The sequence below is a fragment of the Phragmites australis genome, chromosome 14 (assembly GCF_958298935.1).
Source record: "Phragmites australis chromosome 14, lpPhrAust1.1, whole genome shotgun sequence".
Lineage (NCBI taxonomy): Eukaryota > Viridiplantae > Streptophyta > Magnoliopsida > Poales > Poaceae > Phragmites > Phragmites australis.
This window is the reverse complement of record NC_084934.1, coordinates 25,923,629-25,944,982: the sequence shown is the minus strand read 5'-3', so window position 1 is coordinate 25,944,982 and position 21,354 is coordinate 25,923,629. Positions and strand designations below refer to the sequence as shown.

Sequence of the window (21,354 nt, the reverse complement as noted above, 5' to 3'; positions counted from 1 at the left end):
AGGCAGCCAGCCAGCCCACAGAGATTTCGCATTCAATTCGGGGACTCGTTGAGCTGAAAAAGATGATGCGTTCGATTCAGCAAACTCAGCTCAAAGCTCTCCCAGATTTGGGCTAGCGTCTCCGGTTTCTACTTCCCTTCTCTTGCGCTGATAACTCGTAACAGATTGGATCACTGCATGGTCGATCAGCAAGTCCACGCACGTTTTGCACTACCGCGCTCGTGGCGAAGTGTTTGACACGGCTCGGACCCAGCGGCCACGTTTCCACGGCCTCATCGGCGGCCGGTCCGACGTGGCAGCCCGGCCGGCCCCCACCGTGCCGGGCGGTTGTCCACCCCTGGACGGGACACTGGGCCCCGCCGCTGCCGCATCGTGTACCGAGTTACCGACAGCTCCTGACGTCACCCCGTGTCCTTCTTCCCCGTCTCACTGCACTACGCCTCCACACCCTCGCCGGCTCACCCGTGCCAACACGCCAAGCTCGCGTCCCACTATAAATACCTCGCCATCCCAAGCCGTTCCAACCCACACAAACAGAAGCAGCAGAAAACATATCTCCTTGCCCCTCCCCACCATACCCCCCCCCCCCGGGGCGCCGGCACATTCTACACACAGCTGCTGCCTGGTAGCTAGCGTTCGCAAGTAGCATTCGGATACAACCAATGGCCGTGATGACCGACGTATCGACCACCAGCGCGGCGCTCCGGAGTCCGGCCTCGCCGCAGGCTGTGGCAACGGTGAAGGAGGTCAACGCCGAGAAGCTCCGGTTCATCGAGGAGATGACCTCCAACGTGGACGCCGTGCAGGAGCGCGTGCTGGCGGAGATCCTCGGCCGCAACACCGAGACCGAATACCTCACCAAATGCGGCCTCGCCGGCGCCACCGACCGCGCCACCTTCCGGGCCAAGGTGCCGATGGCGACGTACGAGGACCTCCAGCCGTACATCCGGCGCATTGCCGACGGCGACCGTTCGCCCATCCTGTCGGGGCACCCCGTCTCCGAGTTCCTCACCAGCTCCGGCACGTCGGCCGGCGAACGCAAGCTGATGCCCACCATCGAGGACGAGCTCAACCGCCGTCAGCTGCTGTACAGCCTCCAGATGCCAGTAATGAACCTGTAAGTTAACTACCTCTTTGGCTCTGTAGACTATTTTTTACAGCACACGTGCGCAAGTACAGTTATTAATGACGTCCATGATTGTGCAGGTATGTCCCTGGGCTTGACAAAGGGAAGGTTCTCCACTTCCTCTTCGTGAAGTCGGAGACGAGGACGCCGGGCGGCCTCACGGCGCGGCCCGTCCTGACGAGCTACTACAAGAGTGATCACTTCAAGAACCGCCCATTCGACGCCTACAACAACTACACGAGCCCAACGGCCACCATCCTCTGCGCGGACGCGTTCCAGAGCATGTACGCGCAGATGGTGTGCGGCCTGTGCCAGCGCATCGACGTGCTGCGCGTCGGCGCCGTGTTCGCCTCCGGCCTCCTCCGCGCCATACGCTTCTTCCAGCTCAACTGGGAGCAGCTCGCCGCCGACATCGAGGGTGGCGCGCTCACTCCGCAAGTCACCGACCCCTCGGTTCGCGAGGCGGTCGCCGGCATCCTCCTGCCGGATCCCGAGCTCGCCGAGCTCATCCGCGCCGAGTGCTCCAAGGGCGACTGGGCCGGCATCATCACGCGTATTTGGCCGAACACCAAGTACCTCGACGTCATCGTCACCGGCGCGATGGCACAGTACATCCCGACCCTCAAGTATTACAGCGGCGGCCTGCCGATGGCCTGCACCATGTACGCGTCCTCGGAGTGCTACTTCGGCATCAACCTCCGGCCAATGTGCGACCCGTCGGAGGTGTCCTACACCATCATGCCCAACATGGGCTACTTCGAGTTCCTCCCCGTGGACGCCGCGGCGTCCGGCGGCGACGCGAGCCAGCTGGTGGACCTCGCCGGCGTGGAGGCCGGGCGCGAGTACGAGCTGGTGATCACCACCTACGCCGGTCTCAACCGGTACCGCGTCGGCGACGTCCTCCGCGTCACGGGGTTCCACAACGCGGCGCCGCAGTTCCAGTTCGTGCGCCGCAAGAACGTGCTGCTGTCCATCGAGTCCGACAAGACCGACGAGGCCGAGCTGCAGCGCGCCGTCGAGCGCGCGTCCGCGCTGCTCCGCCCGCACGGCGCAACTGTCGTGGAGTACACCAGCCAGGCGTACACGAAGAGCATCCCTGGGCACTACGTCATCTACTGGGAGCTACTGGCCAATGGTCCCGCCGCCGGCGCTGGCGCCGCGGTGGACAAGACGCTCGACAGGTGCTGCCTCGAGATGGAGGAGGCCCTGAACACGGTGTACAGGCAGAGCCGCGTCGCGGACGGCTCGATCGGGCCGCTGGAGATCCGGGTCGTCCGGTCGGGCACCTTCGAGGAGCTGATGGACTACGCCATCTCCCGCGGCGCGTCCATCAACCAGTACAAGGTCCCCCGGTGCGTGACCTTCCCGCCCATCATCGAGCTGCTGGACTCGCGCGTCGTGTCCAGCCACTTCAGCCCCGCGCTCCCGCACTGGACCCCGGCCGGATCAGAGGAATGCTCAGCTTAGACTGGATACGGCTGCTGCATATTCTGCCTGGGCCATGCTTGCAGAGGTAGAATGTGTGTGCACCTAAATATTTGTTAAATTTGTAATTTGGATGCCTGCTGTCAGTTAGTGGCATGAGGGTAACTTTGTCATGAGAGTGGAGAAATGAAGCAACAGTCGATGTATGACACTATGATGTTACCAGTAGTAGTAGTGCTTGTCGAATCCGTATGAGGTATGTGATCATCAATTTTGATCATCTTTAACAGCTATCTTAAATTATCATTCTAAAATATTATTTCAGTATCTTTTATCACTATTACAGCATTCTTAATTTTTTTCATCTCCAGCAGCTACCATATTTTCTACCTTCTACTCCTCTTTCTTCTCTCTTGATCCATATGTCAGCCTCTGTAAACAGTACAGCTACAGTGTTGCTATGATAACAGTGCGCTACAGTGTTACGGTGCTACAGTAACTACTCAGATTTGCATGTCCATTCTCTCTCCGGAGTACTGTAGTACACTGTAGCACTGTGCACCGATTCTGCGGAAGATACTGCAGTATGTGAACAGTGTAGCACCGAATCTGCAAATTTACTTCCTGTGCTGGAGGTAACCTTAGCGTGTCAGATGAACTGTACAAGCTCTGCACAAGATCGTGTTCCAAACTTCCAATTACTAGAACTGGTCATGAGCTAAACAACTTTGCCACTTTGGAGACCATATCAGACATTTCATTTCAGGCGAGCCAATTTATAGAAGGGTTTCATTAGAGTAAACTTGTCAGATTATTATCTCATCATACAATGACAAGCATTTGAGGGGATCGAGTGCTTGCCATCGCTCAACTGCTACTGCTCTGCCGAAAACCGTTTTGCTCGCAAGATAGAGGCGCAACTGATTGCAGTCTTTTGAGTTGTTGATGGCTGTTGATGGCTTGATGCGAGTGTCTAGTCGTGTTGAGTGTATGAGTTCTTCCGTGATGCTGACGCTCATTAACTAATCAGAGCGGCTTTTAAGAGTGCAGTGCCAAATCATTCCAGACCGAAGCACGATCATGCACGCTGCTCGGTCGTCGCTGCCAACGGACCAACATACTTTCCTGACTGTACTTGCGTGCTTCCAGATCTCGTACCTCCCACAAAGTCAAAAGTGAGATAACATCCCCACTCCGAAAGGCACGTAATAACTTTGCGAGTTTTGCAGTGTCTTTTTGAAGGTGTCTTCAAAATGTGCCAACTGTTTGAGAGTTAGGTGTTTGGTAGAGTTCAGTTTTTAGTTTCACACTAGATCTTGAGTTTGTAGTTTAAATTTCTATTTTTAGATTAAATAAAAATAAAAATGATTTAATCAAACATTCTCGATGCACATATAACTCTGACACTATAAATATTTAGAGTTAGAAATAACTAGTTAAAAAACTCTTGAATTTAGAGTTTTGCCAAACAGTACATAGCTACATACGTCACATGAGCTCATGAGCTGAAAATTGCGTAATGAGCTCGTAACAGGACCGGTCTGTCAATTCTACCTCAGTAGCACAATTCCAGTCGTGCAAGAGAAACTTGGACGGAGAATATATGTCGTGTCCACTCGCAACACACACGCATTCGGTTCAAGCATTTGACTCTTTGGTGCGTGCGTGCCTCTCACCAGTCCGGATCGTCGTCGCTGTTACGAGATCTCTGAGAGTTTGACTCCGCGCGCACCAGACGCTTCGGGTGATGCGGTAAGATCCGCTCATCGGTTTGTGCTTCCTCCGCAGTACAGTAAAAGTGGCCTCGCCTGCAACGCATTCAACCCTCACAATCGTCAAAAGGTACCACGATTTTTAACACCATCTTCAATGGATTCTCGTTAGAGTCTAAAAACTCTTTACAAGTTTTTTTTTTCTTTAGCGCTTCAACGGTTTTACTTTTCGGTTTTCATTACGAAAGAAATTTCAAGTTCATTAATTTTATGATAGTATTATCTCTGCTTTTTCTTCATAAATTTTTGTAAGTGAAACGGTTAAAAATAAAAAATATAAATAAAAAATAGAAATAAGGAGGAAAATCAGAAAGAGAAGTAAATAAAAGATATACGGCTGGAGACGGTCTAACCCGGCCAAGCCACAGGTTCCGGTCAAAACCCTGCAAAATGCAGCGCGGATCACGCGCGGATCGCGGGTTTTGGCCGCATTGGACTGTGAGTGGCTAGCGTCCACGATGGCGGCAGGTCAACGTACGGCACGCGCGCCTTTCGACCCCCCCGGGGAGACGGGGACGGCTGAGAACGCGTCCGCGGCCGCGCTCCGGGTCGTCTCGGTGGCCGTCGGAATCGCCGCCCGCCCGGCCGAGACACAGATGCAGGTTTCCCTGCCGGAGTCCCGCCCGCCGCTTTCCAGCACTGCGCCATTCGAGCGCCCTCACCGAGTGTGTCACAACGTAGACCGTGTACTACTAGAATAGTACACTTGCTTTTGTTGCGTGCATCCGCGGCCAAGTTCGCCGCTGGGGCTGTACGGGAGAGTTGAGATATTGTATGATCGCGATGCTGCCGCTTTTGGCCATTGGTCTGTGCTCTGCTCGGCCCTTGCTTCTCGCCTTGCCGTGCGGTAGCTGACTGTATGCGTAGGGGCGTCGTGCGCAGTGCTACTACGACCATGAAACGTGCTGCAGTGTCGGGGTCGGATAAACAGACACCTGGTGCGTCAGATCACGCGGCCAGGTTCTTCGTTTCATGGCCAAACACAGCCAAACGGGGGAGCGTAGATGTTCGTCGTTGACAGGTTGTTGATCGGATATGCCTTTAAGATTTATGTACGTTGACTAAGTTCAGCATGCGTGTACGAGGGTATGAGATGTGCACGAGATTACTAGCTAGACTCATGTTTGTCTCACGGAAACAGGTTAAATTTCGAAATCGTGCTGAGCAATCAGCAAAGTTAAAGAGAGAGGTACAAGCCAGTGCACTCGGTGGACTTCAGGACTTGAGCCGCCGAGCGGCTTGAGCCGGGGTGTTGGACAGGAACGCGTGCACACAGGCGCCGCTGTTCCCGAGGAGCGAAAAAGGGTTCAGGTGCCGGTGCCCGTCCGCGAAGCAAGGCGGAAGCCGACGCATGAGAGCGGCGAGGGCGTACGTGGCCCTGCTGCCCTGTCTCGGGCTCGACCCTCCCGTGTTTCCCTCCTACGCAAATCAAATGGTCACTAGACTTTTTGCTCTGTGCCATCGTGGCAGCCAGCTGGTCCTATTCATCCATCTAAATTCGAACAGCTCGTAAAGAAGTGAAGTCATTCTTGTGAAGTGAATTCATTCTTGTGAACTCAGAAGATCCCATCACAGTAACATGTGTGGCGTCGTTTCGGCATCTCTGCACAGTCCATCTCTATCGACTAGGCGCGCCATGGCTCATGACTCCATCTGAAATTCTGCATGGGCCGATTCAACTGGGCCATTCATCATGAGCTCACAAATCACTGCCAGTGTCTGGGAGAGCCCATGTATGCAGGTCCACCGACTCTCAACCAGGCTAAGGAGGCCTGCGTAAGTGGGCTGTCACATTGGCCTGTCTAGGCCTTTTAGAAGGGTCGTCGGCCTATACCGGCCTGCTAGAACGGGCTTATTCTGTTGTTGGGTCCGGACGAAGGGAAAATTGATTATATGTTTTAAAGTTTATCAAAGTTTGATAATATATTTGAAGTTGATCATCTTTTGATCATATATTATACAGAGACTAGTTTGTAATAAAATCATATTGAGTAAGATAGATGAAAGATAAATTCGATTACAAACTAGTTTCTATAGGACATATGATTAAATGATGATTTAATTTCAAATATATTATCAAAAGTTAATTAATTTTGAAACATATAATCAAATTTCCCTAGACAAAACAAAAGTAAAACTAAAAGTAAGAAGGGGAAATTAGATTTTTATCATTGTATCAATTGCAGTTTTAACATTTGTCATTACTTTTGTAATATTTAGAATGATGTCACTGGTTTCAAAACATTATCAGGCTTGTGCCATTAGTTGGACCTGACAAGGTCGAAACAAGTTTTTCGATCCAATCATACCAATTAGTGATAAGAATTGGACAAATTTTCATAACTAATAACATAAACTGAATAAAGCGATGGCAACAGCCGAAAGCCGAAACGTAATTGAAGCGGCAAGAACCTAAATTTTCCCAGAAAGAACGGACCAGCCCAATACATGTGGCGATACTCGGTCAACCGCCAGCCCAAAACTCCCACCCAATTCCCCAATCTTCCGGCCAATTCCCGATCCCGCCCCAATCGACCGAGGCCATCCCTTCTCCTCGGTTCTCGACCTCTCCCAGCAGCGGGAAACCCTAGCAGCGGCACGCGGGCGACGGCGAGGTGTGCTAGGCGGCGCGACCGGCGTGGGCTACAGCGGCCTCCTCCTCCTCCGTGGACGGCGTTGCGAGGCCTGTAGGTACTTCCACCTCCATCTCCCCATCGACCTCTCCACGGGCCTCCCTCCTCGCGCGCAGCAGGAGGCATGCAGTAGGAGCTGCCTTTCTCTCTTCTCGCCAACCCCCTGAGTCTGTTTTACAAATCCAAACTGATCCCTGGTGAATTCCATTAGGTACTGTTGTGGGTTGTCTACTTTTGTGTAATAGCACTTAAGTTTCCGTTTGTGGTTGTAAAACTCTAATTTTCTTGCGTAATGAATTGATGCGCAGCCGCATCTCTCTTGCGTATTGTCTGAAAAATAAACAATTTAGAACTGATCTGCTAACTAAATAATACTGGGTACTGGACTACACATTAGGTGATTAATCTTGTGTTGGATCGTTCACAATAGTTTTGCAGCCTATAGGCATAAAAAAAGGCGCCTTAGATTTTTGTACTGCAGCTGTATGAAAACATATGCTTAAAAATATGTATGTCAACATTAGAAATCCGGTTACTAGGCTGACTGGCAGAGTACAAGGCCAATTTCCAGGTGAGCGCAACAAGGTAGTGGTGACTGAACAAATGTTGCTTACCGTTTATTAGAACCTCTACAATAATATCTGATCACAATATGGTTTGTGTGTGGTTTGATTTGCTATTGGATAGTTATATTGTTTCACTCCATCCAACCTAAAATTTAATCCTGGATCCGCCAATCTTCTTGGCATCTGGAACAATTGGTTTGGCTGCAGTGGAAGAAATTAGGTATTAAAATTTTCCTTACTGCAAACTCACTTTAATGGGAAGGAAAAACATAGTTCAGCAGATTTTTTTTCAGCATCAACCCCATGGTCTTTGTTCTTAGCAGTGGATGGCAAATTAACTGTCCAATACCACTTCTTTTTGTAAAAGGGGTACTTTGTAGAATATGCATGCTAGCCTGTAAGGTAGGTGTTCTTTTCCTTCACTGTCAAAATGAGAAGTTCAAAATACATCTGTTTAAATTATGGGATTCTCATCTTCTTTGGTTGAGGTTACTGTCACTTAGCAAGTTAGCGTGTTTTAATGTTTTTTCTCATTGGATTAACAAAACTAGAACTAATTTTCCAAGAAGGAAAACAGGGCCCAATGTTCTCTTTTGGTTGCTCTATTTGTTCTAAAGCTTTCCACCTTTGTCTTTACTTGACCTTTTGCTTGTCATGTCGTGTTAATAACATATATTTGTTCTCGGTCACATCCTGTTACTGAACTGACAATACATTCTGCAGATAGCATCCTACTTATATTAACGCCTCGTTCACTACTCATTATATTTAGCTTGTTTTAGATGTTTGGGTCTAATATTGTGTCTCTCCAGGCTATCATCATTTTTGTTGCAAAATGGCCACGGAAGCTACTTTGGTCAGTTCTGGTGGTTCTGAGTCTACAATGCCATTGCTGGAACAGCTTGCTGAAGTATTTGGCAAGATGAAATCCCACACAGAAGCATCTCTGCAATTGCAAAATGGCTTGCAATGGGAGGATATCAAAGAACATTTCCTGAACCTAGATAAGTCGTACAGAAGCAAGTTTGATGAATTGGTAGAGAAGCAGAAGGCATTAGAAGAAAAGAAAGCTGAAGCTTGTAGGTTGATTGCAGAGAAAGAGGTTAATGTTTCTGCAATAGAGCATGCTTCCCTGAACCAGCTTCAGGAGCTAAGGGATGCTGCTGTCTCTTCTCTAGCAGAGGTGCGCCAAAAATATAAGGTGGAGCTTGCAGAGATACTTGATGCCAGTGGAAGCAAAGACAAAAAGGTAAGTATCTCAATCAATGACAACAATGCATCTCGTGCTTCAGAGGAGAATACCCCTGCTAGTGGTTTGGGCGAGCCATCTGAAGCTTCACCTGTTGAGATTAAGCCGCGTCCTGTATTGAAGCAACTATGTGAGCAGATGGACACCAAAGGCCTTCTGAATTTTCTTTCAGAAAATTGTAAAAAACTCGCTAGCCTTCGCGATGAACTTTCCGTTGCACTAAGATGTGCAACTGACCCTGCCCGCTTTGTGCTTGATTCCCTGGTGGGTTTCTTCCCACCAGACCAAACTAATTCACCTGGGAATAAACATAATGCCCTTCAGGTCCAGCGCAGGAGCTGCATTGTTTTAATGGAAGCTATATCACCTGCACTAGGGACGAAGGAGCCGGGTGGCAACCTCCCTTGGAGCTCTGAAATTAAGGAGCAAGCCAAGGCAATTGCCGAAGAGTGGAAGAATAAGTTAGCTGAGGTTGACCTAGATGCTTCTAATGGCTATTCATTGGAAGCACAGGCATTCCTGCAGCTTCTTACAACTTTTAATGTTGATTCGGTGCTTGACGAAGATGAACTATGCAAGATCGTAGTTGCCATCTCTCGTCGCAAACAGACTGCTGTGTCCTGTCGCTCTCTTGGTCTTAATGAGAGAATACCAGGTTGGTATCTACCCAGAATGCCACAAGGTGTTCTCATCCCTTAATTTGCCAGGCTGCTGGCGTTCATTGTCGCTAAGCCCCACAACCATCTAGGGAATTAAAACCTTGCTTACTGTTTTGTGCAAACATTGGTTTTCTGCATTAAATTGATGTTTTATGATCGTTCTATTGACTTTTTATCTTTGCAGGTATCATCGAGGAGCTGGTTAAGAGGCACAGGCAAATTGATGCAGTTCATTTCATACAAGCTTTCGGGCTTTCCGAGACCTTTCCCCCCGCACCTCTGCTGAAGACATATGTTGAGGAATTAAACGATTCACTTGACAATAATGGGGATGCCACTGCAATTTCATTAAAGGTTTGTTAGTTCTATCTTCCTTTGAGATTTTGATGAGACTGCCAAATGCTTATGAGAAGGTATAATTCATCGGTTGTAATGGCTTCATTGGCAGAATTGTTTCCTTGTCTAATGCTTTAAGGATGGTTCAAGTACAGATGTTTTAGCAATTCATGAAAACTGTACCGTTCAAACTGGAAAGTCACTGTTGAGAAGTTTGCTAGATTGAGATTGAGAGTTCATCTTTATTGTCAGTAAATTCAAGTTTATCTTTAGCTCCAGAGCTTTCAAGGCAGATGAAATATTAGTTTTCAAATTCTGTGAATGGTAGTGCGCATGCATTGTTAGGCACTTAGGCTGTACCTCTCGATTGCATCATGGCATTGTAGGATAACGACCACAGTGTAATCGTGCAGATGTGAAATAGCCCGTCTTATATTGCTTTGTGTACTTGGATAATTTCCTCAATTTTCAATCATCTTTGTTTTACATCTACTGTTTATTATATTATATTTTTAGCTGACTGTCTTATAACTCACTAAATCCATTTTTCAGGATGACCCAAAGTCTAGGGAGCTACTTGCCTTGAGAGCTGTAATAAAGTGCATCGAAGAGTATAAGCTTCAGAAGGAGTATTCACTTGGACCTCTCCAAAAGCGTGTTTCTGAGCTAAAGCCTAAGGGTGAGAAAAGGCCATCATTTGAAGGTGGGCGTAATTACGCAAAGAAGCCTCGAGGCTCTGGCGTTTCATTTCCTCGGAGACCTGCTCGTTCTGTTGGTTCAGCTGCTCGCAGACCTGCATTTTCGGTTGGTAACTGGCAGCGTGCTCCTGCGCCAATGCCCTCCCATGCTCCTGCACCAATGCCCTCTCTTCCTGATAGATATGGTGTTGCTGACCGGTACCATTACACACCACCAGCTACAACATTTGATGCAGGAGCATTTGCTTCTTATGGTGAACCATACAGTGCCCCAAAACCATTTCAGTACACCCCAGGGTCAGTGGCAGCATCATACAGTTCAAGTCAATATAAAGTTGCGTACGGTGGTCCTGGGACGCAACCAGCCGCAAGCGGCTATGCAGCTTACGCCAGTGCAACAGGGCCGTCTGCTTCCAGCAGCTATGCAAATTATTTAGGATCCGGCTATCGCCCTACCCAACAACCCTAGATTTGACTTGGTCTCCCTCAAACTGCTATGCTGGTGATGCAGGATATGGTGACCAGTCTTCCCGTCAAGCTGGGATGTAACTTTTATTTTGTTCCACATCCACAGTAGTGGGTTCTGTAGGTGTAACTGATGTAGAGCTTCAAGGCTGCGTGAGGCGCCGATCAAATTTATAAATGCTTTCATGTCGTCCTACATCACTACATGTACCGTACTAGCATTTTTGCTTTGTGCCGTGCTTATACCTGACTTGTTGGATGTTTTCTATGTTCAGTCAACTAGTATCCTGTGATGACTCAACAGCTTGTTTGCTCCTATTGCGTTTGTTGCAAAAGGTTCCTCGAGTGCAAAGCTTTCGAAGCACTTTGAGGAGCTGACAATCTTACACACACAAAAAAAATATGTATGTATCTTAACTTGCAGCAGGCATGGCTTGTACTTGCAAATCTGACATCTCAACGATTTTGCGTCGTCCAACTATTTAGTGTGACTGAGCGTGGAAAGCATGATACATTTTTCTTCTCCTTAAGCAATAAAGACCCTTTTGAAACTGAGTTTTTTCTGATCTGTATAAAATTTGTGCAAAACTTCTTTTTTATTGTAGTTCTGTTCAGCAGAACTACTTGAATAAAAAGGAAGTTTCGACGTTAATGATATAAAGACTATGACCGAATAGATTGAGAATCCTCGTAACCACTACACCTCTATTTTGTGGCCATCAACTGCATCAAAACGTGAGCGGTTGATCACGTCAAGAAGATTTTTCCTACAAACGAATCGAGAACATAATAAATGTAATTTAAATATTACTAATTACCAATGAAGAACTTGAAGTTGAGGTTTCACAAACCGATATATGACGAAAATATCTAAAACAGAATAATCTAAACAACACCCGAGCTTAAACTATGATGTCTATTGTATATATATAGAAGTGATATGAGGAGGTCAACTTATAGTTGTGCAGTCATGAGAAGAGACGTATACAATCTGGACTTTGACCCTGACACGCTTACAAGATCCGATAAGGCCCACACCAGTGATGCATCATTTTATTTTATCGACTCCGAGTAATCTATAAGGAAACTAAGAGTGAGACCAGATTCATTGCAAATGTCTTATTATAAGCTTTCCAATAAGTCCAAAAATGTCTTAATTGGACTCCGTATGCGAAAGTTATACCTATTTTATTAGCGTGGTGTCTTGAGACTCCGAGTAGACTTTAGAGTCTGACCGGAACTCAACTTTGAGTCTGAGTAGACTTGACTTTTGAGGAATGACGTCCAGATAAGATTATGGTATTTCTCTCATATTCCTAAGCAATAAAAATACAAAAACTTAGTAATATCCTATTCTTTATTAATAAAGTATGTAAAGTGAGAAACAAGTTCACCTTGTGTGTATCTGAAGGAGCGATGTTTTCATCAACTGTGATGCGAGTTTGGCCTTCAATGTGGACCCACTCCCCTTCCCGGTTCTCCTTCGTGAGTTTGTCAATGCCTCTCCTCCCACTCCAATCTACACTCCTACAACGACTAAATATAATACCTGATCTAACACATAAAGCACACGTGTGTTTGGTTCCTCGGTTGAGATTTTGTAGAGCTACATCATATAAATAGGCTAAATAAAATCATATTTGTTGAAAACAATAGTGTTTGGTAGATTATATCTGTCTGGATATATTGAGCTAAGTTTCTATCTATTAAGTTAAGACTGCGATTGGTTACTCGTATAAAAATAATTTTATGACACAATAACTGAGTCTGACTATATAAGTGGATGCAAAGCCTGTATCCGTCGAACCAACCTATAGAGTAAAGCTCAAATCGAGCTTCACTATTAGACCACAATAAGATCATATGTTATATCTATTGAACCAAACTGAAATAATAAATATGACAGCTAAATACATTTTAAAAAAAATTATACGTAGCTATCAGATAAGACTAAGATTATAAGTATCTACCAGAGTAGAGATTCGGTAACCAAACAAACCCACGCTATCTAGTCCCAGGCTTGATCCTCCGACTCGTGGGCCCCGAGATAATAGACCCGACCTGTCAGCTCGCAACCCACTGATACGGGGGATCAGCAAGGCCATCTCCGACCTACGGAAACGGCCCCACGATGGCTCCGTAAATTACCGAATCACCCCTCGACCCTCCTCTAGCAAGTCGTCGCCTCGACCCAGCCTCGGCCCCCTCGGCGCGACGACCTGCCCCACCCTCCCTTCTCATTCCCCGCGCGACGAGGCCGCTCCATGGCGAGTCACGGCCGGCGTCGGCCCGGCTCGCTCCAGGCCCTCTCCGCCGTCCTCCTTCTGGCCGCCGCGGCCTCCGCCTCTGCGGCCGCCGGATCCCCCGATCGGCCCGCGCCGGGGCCGCCGCTGGTGCTCCCGCTCACGCTCTCCTACCCTAACGCCAGCCGGCTCGCCGCTTTGCCGCGGCGGGGGCTCGGGTACGGCACCCGCCCCAACGCGCGCATGAGCCTCCACGACGATCTCCTCACCAACGGGTCGGCACAGCTCGATTTTTTTTTATTGCTGTTGCCTTCCCCCCAATTTTTGTATGCTCTATTGGATCTGAGGCTGAGAGTCTGGTGCGTGCTGTCGTGTTGGTTCAGGTACTACACGACGAGGCTGTACATCGGGACGCCGCCGCAGGAGTTTGCGCTGATCGTTGACTCCGGGAGCACCGTCACCTACGTGCCCTGCGCCTCCTGCGAGCAGTGTGGCAACCACCAGGTGGGGCTGAATTCCTGTGCTTCTCTGTTCAGCAACCAGTTTGAAACTGTGTGAGATAGTATGATTGATTAGGATGGTCGCACGTATGAATATGTGATGCCCACTTGTGAACTGCAGCTGGACTATTCAAGCTAGCTAATTGATGATTACGCGAATTATACGGGTTCACTAGACTGCTTGATGTGCATCGATATATAGGGAGTCTAATTATCAGAAGATTCACATTTCCATTTGCAGATAGATTAGGTAGTTCCAGTTTAGTCATGGGTTGTTGATAAATTGTAATGTGGACTGAGGACTTGGTTTCAACCTGCAGCCCTGCAGCCAAAGTGAGGTGCCATAATTATATACTTTTTTAAATGGTGAATTCCTGAAACACTAGTCTATGGTCATTGGTCAGCACTTCCGAACAAGTACCATGCAAATCTTGGTCACAACCTATTCCTTTGGATTGCCAGCCATTGTCCTTGTTTTCGTCGTCAACAATTTTAGCCAACTTCTTAACTCTCTCCATGTCAAGTGGGTCCCATGTCTACTGCCAACAAATGACAGGTGTTTGGATTGGCCGTATGTGTTACTAGCGCCAATAACTTTTTTATACTTAAACCTTTTTTCGACACTGAACACTCTTTCTCAGCTCAAGATATAGTATTGATCTGCCAGTTTGGAATCTTATAATACTATCATTATCCAAATATATAGGCTTAATATTTACGTTATGTTTTCTAGTACATGTTCGGCTTCTTTTCCATCATCATTTGCATGGTTAGTCATGGGATAATGTTGTGTTGTATTACCTGAGTACTTTGGAAACCTTCTGTTGGTATGTGATTTCAACAAACATATGTTGTCGTAAGCGAAATGAAAATAAAAAACGAAGACAAAATATAATTGGCCTTTGAACAAACTGGCTTGCCCTTTATGACTAATGTTGGCAAGTAGTATAAGTTAACTGAACTGAAAGCCGTTGTGAGATACTAGATTTTCTTCTGTGCCCTGCTGAAATCCTCTTGATGCAACTGCATCAATGTATTGATGGCTTGTGATTTATCTACATGTCATCATTGTTTGACCATCATATTTGCTTGGTCCTACATTGGTATGTGATGCCAGCAACATAAACTATTGTACGGGAAATGTAAATAAACACTGAAGATGATACGTTCTTAGCCTTTGAACAATTTGGTCTGTCCTTTATGACTATTGCTGGTAAGCGGTATAGCTTCAACTGACAGAAGGCCCTTCTCAGATGCTAGATTATTCTTTTGTTGCTCACTGAAATCACATCATTGAAAAGACGTGTAAAATATTGGAGTTGAAATTATTTTATTTCTTTCGTTGCAATGTCCAAAAAGTTGAAGATCCTGTGAACATGGATTTCTCTACAATGATGTATTTAATAATTCGAAATACATAAAGATCTGCATGCTACCATACACGTTGTACCATGGAGTAAGAAGTAATATTATGTTTATCTTGGAGATCACTGTTATTTTCTAGTCTCTACTTGTATGCATCTTTTTCTTTACCTAGAAGGCTAGAAATTAATTCACCTCTGGTAATATAATCTGAAGCTTGGTTTGATGCAGGATCCAAGATTTCAACCTGATCTCTCCAGTACATATTCACCAGTAAAATGCAATGTTGATTGTAGTTGTGACAACGACAAAAACCAATGCACTTATGAAAGGCAGTATGCTGAAATGAGCTCCAGCAGTGGGGTGCTTGGTGAGGACATTGTGTCTTTTGGCAGAGAAAGTGAACTTAAGCCACAGCGTGCTGTTTTTGGCTGTGAAAATTCTGAAACTGGAGATTTGTTCAGCCAGCATGCTGATGGTATAATGGGACTGGGTCGTGGTCAACTTAGCATAATGGATCAGCTTGTTGATAAGGGTGTCATAAGTAATTCGTTCTCTTTGTGCTATGGTGGAATGGATATTGGTGGTGGTGCTATGGTACTTGGTGGAATGCCTGCTCCTTCTGACATGGTTTTTTCACGTTCAGACCCTGTCCGAAGGTAATATATCTAGTTTTGTATATGACAAGGGATCCTCGTTTTGTGGGACATATTCTTACTAACTACTTTCATAATGACAACAGTCCATATTACAACATTGAGTTGAAGGAAATACATGTTGCTGGAAAGGCACTGCGGTTAGACCCAAGGATCTTCAACAGCAAACATGGGACTGTTTTGGATAGTGGAACAACATATGCTTACCTGCCAGAGCAAGCTTTTGTGGCTTTTAAAGATGCTGTAAGCTGTTTACCATCCGCCCCATTCCTTTCCTCAATTGCCTTTTCATTTGGTTGGATTTTTGCTCGTTTTTATTTATGTTTCCTTCATGTGGATTCTATTTTCTTGGATTTCTGCTTTTTCTATTTATCATATAGAAAAGACAGGATGTGCCTAGCTTCAGATGCTAATAATATTATTTGAGGACTAAAATTGCACTCCTGCCATCTTTTTAGCTCCTTGCATTAATGAAGTTAAAACATCTTAATGACTCCTAAGTAAGTTTCTAGTGCCTCAGGTAAGGGTGTCCTAGTACTACTTCAGCACCTTCTGCTTTTGCATGTCCATTAGCCAATCGTTACATCCCTTTTTCTCTTATTCTCTTGGTTGTTGCTTTACAAACTTAGTTCTAGCTTAAAAGGACACTAGTGCAGTTACACATCTTTTCTTTTTGTTTGCTTTTATGTCATGGAAGCTAAATTTCTTTATCTTGGTCCTGTTTTAATTCTTTTTAAAATGAAAAGTGGCGGTTATGCTGCTGCAAAAGTATGTTGTAATGATTTTATGTTTTCAATTATTAGGTGACAAGCAAAGTGCATTCTCTCAAGAAAATCCGTGGTCCTGATCCAAATTACAAGGATATCTGCTTTGCAGGTGCTGGAAGGTGACTTTCGCATCATGATTAAAACTCTGTTTTTCATTCATAACGTTATCATAATATTGTGTGCGTAGAATTTAAATATTTATCATCTCGCTTTCAGGAACGTCTCACAACTATCAGAGGTATTCCCAGATGTTGACATGGTATTTGGAAATGGACAGAAGCTCTCACTTACACCTGAAAATTATTTATTTCGGGTATGAGAAATTGCGAACTTGGATCTGTTTAAATGAATCGAGATAACATTTGCTTAATCTGCCTCTTGGTGCTATCTGCTGATGTTGTGCTTTCCCTCCACTTCTTAATTGAAGCACTCCAAAGTTGACGGGGCTTATTGCTTGGGCGTATTCCAAAATGGGAAAGATCCAACAACACTATTAGGAGGTTAGACACTCAACTATCAGAGGAACATCAAGAAAATTTGCATTATGATCTCTTTACATTTCTTATTGCTGCCATTTGCTTTACATCTCTTACGATTTGGTGATTTGCTATGCTATTGGCCATCTTTGACTGTGTATCTATTCTACCACTCTCTATATTGTCTTTCCTTACACTCTGGACTCCTTTTTTTTTGTGTGTGTGTGTATTGAGTTGAAGTGCACAAGCATACTAGATTTGTTCTGTAGCATTACAATTGAAAAATATTTGATGCCACCCATATATAATAGATGCCATCCTTATACAGCAGTTTCTGATCTTATCTACTTTCTTCACATAAAAAGTACTATTAGCATATGCTGAGCTAATAAGATGATATGCAGATTTATTTTGACAAGCTTAAACACATGCATTTGCCAATTTTTATTAGAAAACTAAATGACTCGCTTGCAAGAAATGTTTAACATATTCTCTCCTTATCTGATTATCTCTGAGTTATTTATATTTTCTATTACTTGATTAATTCGAACTTTATGAGATGAATGCTTTAAAATCTGAGGTCTGCATTTCATTGTCAAGATTGCTTATTTCTTTAGAGTAGCATTTCTTGGCCTCACTCACTCAATGATCAATCCAGTACTGTACAGTGCACTTACGTAAGCATGATTTTTGGCATAAAACCTGACAACAATAGGTGCACGAGCTTATCATTCTTTATGGAAGGCATAAACATCATTTTTTGTCAAAGGAAACAAAACAGGCCATTATTCTTTATGGACTTATCAGGCAAAACTTGAGCCTAGGGACGTAGCTTTTTCTGCAATGGGCTGCTGGTTGAAAACTAAAACAAAGTAGGGTGTAGTGTTGCCAATGTGCAAGCTCTATTTTTTTGTTGCCTATATAATACAGCTTAGCTGTTTGTTTATTGATGTACTGTATACCATCTGTTCTCTTGGTTATCACCATTGTCTAAAACGGTAAAAGAATCTTGATTTATTCAAAAGTCAAAGTAAAGCAGTAAAGCAATCTCTGAATATTACAGGATCATGGCAACATTGTATTGCTTTATGCATTTTGGAAACTTTGCCATTGTGAGTAGATAAAGTAGCGATGTCAATGGCAGGTATCATTGTTCGTAATACACTTGTGACCTATGACCGTCACAATGAAAAGATTGGCTTTTGGAAAACTAACTGTTCAGAGTTGTGGGAGAGGCTCCATATCGGTGGCGCTACTTCACCAGCACCTTCAAGTGATACAGGCTCACAAGCTGATATGTCACCTGCTCCTGCCCCTAGTGGTTTGCCAGGTTTGTGCCTACTTATTTTATTTTTCTATTCATTTCGAGTGTCTTATATGATGAATGGTGAAGGATGAATATTAGTTATTTTGCAATTCTAACTATTAGGTGAACTTCATATTCTTTTTGGATGCTTTGTTGGGAAGCTGCGGTGCTTCTGAATCTGAAATTTGATAGGGCTTTAGTTTTTGTGTGAAATGAGGCAGGCAATCAATCTGCCTCTCTGAAAGGTTCTTCACGGTAGAATTTGATCCACATTTTACTCATTTTTGTTACTTAATTCAACCACCTATTAAGTACCTACTACATAGTTCTTGGACTTCGATGGCATACTCTTGCCCAATAATCTAGTTTTCATTGCATGTGCCTACCAGTTACCACATTGTTGATACCTAGGCTGATTGTTGTGAGCTAAAGCAAGCAGTACATATTCTTCTGAATTGCTGTTAGGAACTGAGTCTAGCTTAGTTGGTTGAGGGTGTGGATGCATGCCTAGACCAGCCAAGTTCGAGTCCTCTTCGTTGCGAATTTGGGTGCAAATTTCTTCTTTATCAAAGCCACCTAGTTCCTCCTAGGTTGGTCGAGTTTTTTTTTTCTTTTCAATTGCTGTTTCTTTATTTTCTTTTTGCAATGATAGTACAGTTTATTTTCATTGGACTTTACCTAGTTGAAGAAATAGATGTCATTGTTTTGGAGAGGAGTGATGGACTGTACCAAATCCCATTATTTTTTCTTAATGTGCTCTATTTCTATCTTGATTTACTGTGCTGATAGACATGATTTGTCATACCTGTTGATCTTCCACTTGCAGAATTTGATGTTGGTCTCATCACTGTTGATATGTCCATAAATGTTACTTACCCAAACCTGAAACCTCATCTCCATGAGCTGGCTGAGCTGATAGCTAAAGAGCTTGAGATTGACTCCCGTCAGGTAAGGGTGGATCATAGTATGCAACTATTTCGGTTGTGTTAGTTATGTGAGTGATGCTTTTTCAGTCAGGAGTGAGAACATTTCTTGGTATCATACTATCATTTACTTCAGTTTGCACTAATCACGTAGCTGTTTTGGAGCATGCTTCATGATGGTTAGTCTGAAGTTGGTCGTTAATTTGACAGGTTCGAGTTATGAATGTTACAAGCCAAGGAAACTCTACTCTGATCAGATGGGGTATTTTCCCAGCTGGATCTGATAATGCTATGTCTAATGCAACAGCAATGGTAGCATCCACTGATTCACTCTTGCACCTATAGAACTATTTTCATATCCCTTTTTTCACTTATTAATTTATTGCATTGATGTATGGCAGGGTATCATTTATCGGTTAACTCAACATCATGTTCGGTTGCCTGAAAATCTTGGCAGTTATCAGTTACTCGAGTGGAATGTGCAGCCTTTATCTAGAAGGTGAGGAGATGCTTATTATAAGTTTGTACTGCATCCACATTTTCTTTTTGGGGCATCCCTTCCTCAGGAATAATTTTTGTTCAAGAAAAAAATATGAACCCCTTATCCTCAAGCTTATATACATCTAATTTCGAAAGATTAAATAGTTGCAAGGAAACACACTATATCCTCTTTATTTCTCATGTTTTGTAGAGTTCAATGGGATCACGTCATGGTAATATGTGGATGGAAAGTTTTATAAATCACTTCTGCGTTAGTCATCCATGTTATTCTCTTGAGTGGTATTTAAATGCTGCTAGAAAAGTTACATTTAACTTCCGTTTTATTTTGGTACAGGTCATGGTTTCAAGAACATGTAGTCTCTATACTGATTGGGATTTTACTAGTTATTTTGCTTACTTTGTCGGCCTTTTTAGTACTACTTGTCTGGAGAAAGAAATTTAGAGGTCAAACTGCATATAGACCTGTTGATTCAGTGGGTCCTGAGCAAGAACTCCAACCACTATGATCTAAAGCTGTTTGGCGCAGCAAACATATAGGTGATTTTTTGGTAGAGATACCCTTGTGTGGGTTACCATATTGCGGTGGTGCACATCTGCCGCTGGAGTAGCCCTTTTTTCCTTGTATGTAACACAAGCTACAAGCTTATAGAAGAAGCACAAGATTACATGACTTCTCGATTCAAAATTTAGAGCCTTTGTTCATAAACTATCTAGCGATTCAGGTCAAGAGCTTCCTCTTGTGGCTTACAGTAGAAGGTTTTGTTCATGTAATGTAGATTAAGTAGGATAGAGAAGACACAAAGCACACCCACGATGTAATATCTATTTGATAAGTGCTGAGAGGGTATTTGGCTTCTTCAAAGATTTAGGGCATGTTTGATTCCCTTGCCTACCCCTTGCTAGCGAGGAAGAGAATCCTTGCTGGCGCTGGGCTCTTCCAAATAACAAAGGCAGTCTTGGTGTGAGCAAATGAACCAACCGTGCTCCTTGGGACCTTGCCCCCAGCCTTTTTAGTCGAGGTATGGCGAGACTACTACAAAACATGCACGAGGTATGTTACTGTTGCTCGCTTATTTCAGTAGTTCTGGTTGAGGATATTCCTGGTCATCTTCCATTCCAAGGCACAACTGTTTCTTTCGTTACTGCATACTTTCAGTCCAGAGCTGATCAAGAATGTTTGATACTTTGATTTTCCTTACTAGAAGCTCGATTGTACCATGCTACTTTAGATCACATATTAACCTGTCTAGACGTCTAATTGCTGCATGTAGCTTTGCCAATTTGTAAGGTAAGCTAACCTCATGCAGCTCATTGCCTGTTGTAGGAATAGAGGTCATGAGCTGTTTCACTTGCAAGTTTTTTGTTGGCCATTCAGTCTTATGCTCCCACTCATTTTTTTGGGCTAGGTCAGCCCCTGCCAGCACTCCCTGTACAGTTTTTCTTTTTTGGAGAGACTCCCTGTTGGGTCAAACTCGACCTTACGTGTTCAGCCCATGAGTCTCGCTTCCATTGCTCAGCCTATCTATCTCTATGGACGGCCCGTCAAATCCATGAGGACGCATCCGGTATGCCTCGCACCCAGGCCCAAGAGCCCAACTGGCCGGCGGCCGCCGAACTTTACTGGCCCTGTGCCGCCGTGCGACCGGTCCGGTGCCGTCTACGGCGCCGGTGACGTTGGGCGATGGCCGATC

The 21,354-nt window shown here is 44.8% G+C and overlaps 3 protein-coding genes across 5 annotated transcripts; all 3 read left to right on the top strand.

The window, feature by feature from the left end:
* Nucleotides 1-513: 513 nt before the first annotated feature.
* On the top strand, nucleotides 514-2,851 carry LOC133890159 (indole-3-acetic acid-amido synthetase GH3.8-like). The gene is made up of 2 exons (XM_062330611.1): nucleotides 514-1,117; nucleotides 1,207-2,851. The coding sequence occupies exons 1-2, from the start codon at nucleotides 663-665 to the stop codon at nucleotides 2,591-2,593; spliced, it is 1,842 nt and encodes a 613-aa protein (XP_062186595.1). The 5' UTR covers nucleotides 514-662; the 3' UTR covers nucleotides 2,594-2,851.
* Nucleotides 2,852-6,779: 3,928 nt separating this feature from the next.
* Nucleotides 6,780-11,230, top strand: LOC133890158 (FRIGIDA-like protein 3). Of its 3 annotated transcripts, none has more exons than XM_062330609.1 (4): nucleotides 6,780-7,010; nucleotides 8,335-9,426; nucleotides 9,615-9,784; nucleotides 10,319-11,230. In XM_062330609.1, the coding sequence occupies exons 2-4, from the start codon at nucleotides 8,358-8,360 to the stop codon at nucleotides 10,931-10,933; spliced, it is 1,854 nt and encodes a 617-aa protein (XP_062186593.1). In that variant the 5' UTR covers nucleotides 6,780-7,010; nucleotides 8,335-8,357; the 3' UTR covers nucleotides 10,934-11,230. The 3 variants fall into 3 exon arrangements, with proteins under 3 accessions (XP_062186593.1, XP_062186591.1, XP_062186594.1); XM_062330607.1 differs by having other exon boundaries at nucleotides 6,781-7,014; XM_062330610.1 differs by lacking the exon at nucleotides 6,780-7,010 and adding an exon at nucleotides 7,033-7,167.
* Nucleotides 11,231-13,096: 1,866 nt separating this feature from the next.
* On the top strand, nucleotides 13,097-20,518 carry LOC133890806 (aspartic proteinase 36-like). The gene is made up of 12 exons (XM_062331368.1): nucleotides 13,097-13,447; nucleotides 13,556-13,676; nucleotides 15,266-15,693; nucleotides 15,777-15,933; nucleotides 16,494-16,576; nucleotides 16,674-16,770; nucleotides 16,885-16,957; nucleotides 18,078-18,263; nucleotides 19,066-19,187; nucleotides 19,373-19,474; nucleotides 19,564-19,661; nucleotides 19,998-20,518. The coding sequence occupies exons 1-12, from the start codon at nucleotides 13,194-13,196 to the stop codon at nucleotides 20,167-20,169; spliced, it is 1,893 nt and encodes a 630-aa protein (XP_062187352.1). The 5' UTR covers nucleotides 13,097-13,193; the 3' UTR covers nucleotides 20,170-20,518.
* Nucleotides 20,519-21,354: the final 836 nt, after the last annotated feature.